At 46.0% G+C, this 3,818-nt stretch overlaps 1 protein-coding gene across 1 annotated transcript; it reads left to right on the forward strand.

Moving 5' to 3' along the window:
* The first annotated feature begins 223 nt into the window (after positions 1-223).
* Positions 224-3,357, forward strand: LOC133928000 (uncharacterized). The gene is made up of 6 exons (XM_062374305.1): positions 224-643; positions 781-913; positions 998-1,128; positions 1,915-2,010; positions 2,092-2,292; positions 3,274-3,357. Exons 1-6 carry the CDS (start codon positions 224-226, stop codon positions 3,355-3,357), a joined length of 1,065 nt encoding a protein of 354 aa, XP_062230289.1.
* Positions 3,358-3,818: the final 461 nt, after the last annotated feature.

A 3,818-nucleotide genomic window follows, 5' to 3' on the forward strand; every position in this document is an offset into this window, starting at 1 on the left:
ACAACGCCAATAACAACATCAACGACAATGTTGCCAACAACAACAATCTTCCTCCCCCGCCACCCCTCATGGACGCCAACCAAGTCATGACTCTTCTTCAAGCCTTGGTCCAAGCAATCAACCAGCAACCCAAGCTCAGCAAGCACCGCCGCCGCAGCCACAGTCCCGGCTCTGGACTTTCTTGAGCACCCAGCCACCTACCTTCTCTCAGGCAGTGGAGCCAATGGAGGCAGATGATTGGCTGAAAACAATCGACAGCAAGCTTCAGATACCTCGGTGCAATGGACGGGAGAAAGTCCTCTTTGCATCCCACCAACCGATTGGGCCAGCTCAAGAGTGGTGGACTGCTTACACCGCCGCTCATGAGGATCCCCAGGAGATCACTTGGGCAGACTTCCAGAACAGCTTCCGTGCTCACCATGTCCCCGCCGGAGAAATAAAGGTAAAGAGGAAGGAGTTCCTCAGTCTCAAGCAAGGACCTATGTCTGTGAGGGAGTACCTCACGAAGTTTACTCAATTGTCTCACTACGCCCCCAACGACATCGACATGGATGAGAAGAAACAGGATTGCTTTCTTGAGTGTCTTAACATTGCTCTGCAGTATGCCCTCTCCGCTAAGGAGTACCCCAGTTTCCAGAAGCTGGTACATAGGGCCTTCATCATGGAAAAGAAGTGTTAGAATCTGGGTGAAGAGCGTAAGCGCCATCTGCAGGGTCAATCTTCTGGCAGCAACACCCGCCCCTGCTTCAACGCCCTTGCCACTGGTCCGATGTTCTGCAGAATCAGTCACAGAGGCCGCAGCAGAAAATGCAGAATCAGGGTACAGGGTCGTTCAAGCTGGCAGTGCAGTCGCAGCAGCAGCAGCAACAGTCTCATCCCAGCTTCTCGCAGCAGCAGCAGCGACCCAATAACAGTCAGCCATAGCCGCAGAACCGTAACGGCCAAGGGTCAAGCAACATTGGGCCGTGCTTCAGTTGCGGCAACTTTGAACATCTAGCCAACAAGTGTCCCAAGAAGCAGCAAGGCCAAGCCCAGGGCAACAACCAGCAGCAGCAGCCTCGCCAGAACATAATGTATGGTCGTCTCAACCATGTTGCAGTGGAGGAAGCCGAGGAAGCTCCTAACGTGGTTCTGGGTATGTTTTCTACCAACTCTCATCTTGCAACAGTATTATTTGATTCCGGTGCTACGCATTCATTCATATCATATCAGTTTGTAAATACATATAAGTTGCCAAGAGCTTTATTGAAAAATCGAGTGCTAGTAAATTCTCCTGGAGGAGAAATAGGAATCAAGGCATGTATGCCCTAAAATAAGTATATGCATAAGGGGGTAGACTTTCTGGCCAACCTCATCATTCTGGAGTCCAAGGGTATTGATATCATTCTGGGGATGGATTGGCTAACCAAGTACAAAGGAGTCATCGGGTGTGCTACGAAGACGGTTCAGTTGACACATATAGACGGAACCAAGGTGGAGTTTCAGGCCACGACAGAGTTAGCTATCAACGCCAATTTAAACAAAGCCAACGCAGTGGAAGATAACAGGGTGGTCAGTGAATTTCCTGACGTCTTCCCGGAGGATTTGCCAGGTATGCCACCTGATCAAGAAATTAATTTCGTCATTGAATTAGTACTGGGAACGACTCCTATATACAAGAGGCCATATAGGATGAATGCCAATCAGTTGGCTGAGCTCAAGGAACAAATCCAAGAGCTACTAGACAAAGGGTTTATCCGCCCCAGTTCTTCACCCTGGGAAGCCCCAGTAATGTTCGTTCCGAAGAAAGATGGTACACAGAGGATGTGTATAGACTATCGAGCTCTGAATGAAGTAACAATCAAGAACAAGTACCCTCTGCCCCGCATCAAAGATCTGTTTGATATGCTGATTGGCGCATGTGTGTTTTCCAAGATTGATCTTCGATCTGGATACCATCAGCTAAAAATTCGTGCTTCGGATATCCCCAAGACAGCATTTGTTACTCGGTACAGTCTGTATGAGTACACAGTGATGTCTTTCGGGCTAATCAATGCCCCGGCATACTTCATGTATCTGATGAACAAAGTCTTCATGGAATATTTGGACAAGTTTGTTGTGGTGTTCATTGATGGCATCCTGGTCTACTCCAAGAACGAAGAAGAGTACGAGGAACACCTAAGGATGGTTTTGCAAAAGCTCAAGGAAAACCAATTGTACGCTAAACTGAGCAAATGTGAGTTCTGGTTAAAGGAAGTTCCTTTCCTTGGCCACATCATATCAGCAGGAGGTGTGTCTGTAGATCTGTCCAAGGTAAGAGATGTTCCGAATTGGAAGCCACCGCAAAATGTATCCGAGATTCGCAGTTTTCTGGGTCTAGCAGGATACTATCGTCGTTTCATAGAAGGTTTCTCCAAGATAGCGAAGCCAATGACAGGACTGCTAGACAAAGGAGCAGAGTTCAAGTGGACAACAGCTCGAGAAGCTAGTTTCAATGAATAAAGAAGAGGTTGACCTCAGCACCAGTTTTGATCATGCCAGATACTCAGAAGCCATTTTCGGTGTATTGTGATGCATCCTGTCAAGGCTTGGGATGTTTGCTCATATAAGAAGGTCATGCTGTTGCATATGCATCCCGGAAGTTAAGGAAACATGAAGAGAATTATACAACACATGACTTGGAGCTAGCCGCAGTGGTTCATGCACTCAAGATATGGAGGCATTATCTGATTGGTCAGAGATGTGAGATCTATTCTAATCATAAAAGCTTGAAGTATATTTTCACTGAACCGGATCTTAACCTCATGCAGAGCAGATGGTTAGAGCTTATCAAGGACTATGAACTGTGAATCAACTATTACCGAGGAAAGGCAAATGTAGTAGCTGATGCCTTGAGCAGAAAGTCCCAAATTAATGCAATGACTCATCAAGAGTTAAGTCCCGAGCTATGCAAAGAGTTCGAGATGTTGAATATGGGAATGGTGTATAACACCGAGATGGTTGCAATGGAAATAGACTCGACGCTTGAGCAAGAAATAAGAAAGGGTCAACTTGAGGATGAAAAGATTTTGGAAATCAAGCAGCTCATTAAAGTTGGCAAGGCCCTGGATTTTTCTGTAGATGAGCAGGGCACAGTGTGGTATAAGCACAAGATTTGTGTTCCGGACAAAAATTCTATTCAGGATACAATCTTAAAGGAAGCCCATGATTCAGCATATTCCATTCATCCAGGGAGTACCAAGAAGTACCAAGATCTTAAAGATCAGTATTGGTGGTATGGGATGAAACGCGCAGTGGCAGAATAAGTGGCTTTGTGTGATATCTGTCAGCGAGTCAAAGCCGAGCATCAAAGACCAGCAAGACTGCTACGACCATTGAAAGTACCTGAATGGAAGTGGGAAGAAATCAGCATCGATTTCATAGTGGGTCTACCGCGAACGCAATCAGGACATGATTCTATATGGGTCGTAATTGACCGGTTGACAAAAGTAGCTCATTTCGTTCCAGTAAAGGAATCCTATCGAGGTCCGAAGCTAGCTGAATTGTATATGTCCAGAATTGTGTGTCTGCATGGGGTACCCAAGATAATTGTATCCGATTGTGGCAGCCAGTTTACCTCATGGTTCTAGCAACGATTGCATGAATCTATGGATACAAGATTGAATTTCAGCTCATCATACCACCCGCAAACTGACGAACAGATAGAAAGAGTAAATCAAATTCTTGAAGACATGTTGAGAGCATGTGCATTGAAGAATGGTAATAGTTGGGATAAGAATCTGCCGTATGCGGAATTCTCGTACAATAACAGTTACCAGGCGAGTCTCAAGATGTCTCCT

This window comes from Phragmites australis, chromosome 9 (assembly GCF_958298935.1).
Source record: "Phragmites australis chromosome 9, lpPhrAust1.1, whole genome shotgun sequence".
NCBI lineage: Eukaryota > Viridiplantae > Streptophyta > Magnoliopsida > Poales > Poaceae > Phragmites > Phragmites australis.

Coding starts and splice junctions, on each gene's coding strand:
- LOC133928000 (XM_062374305.1), top strand. CDS start 224: ATGGAGGCAGATGATTGGCTGAAAACAATCGACAGCAAGCTTCAGATA. Junction 914..997: donor GCAGCAGCGACCCAATAACA/GTCAGCCATAGC, acceptor TTGAACATCTAG/CCAACAAGTGTCCCAAGAAG. Junction 2,011..2,091: donor ACAGTCTGTATGAGTACACA/GTGATGTCTTTC, acceptor TATTTGGACAAG/TTTGTTGTGGTGTTCATTGA.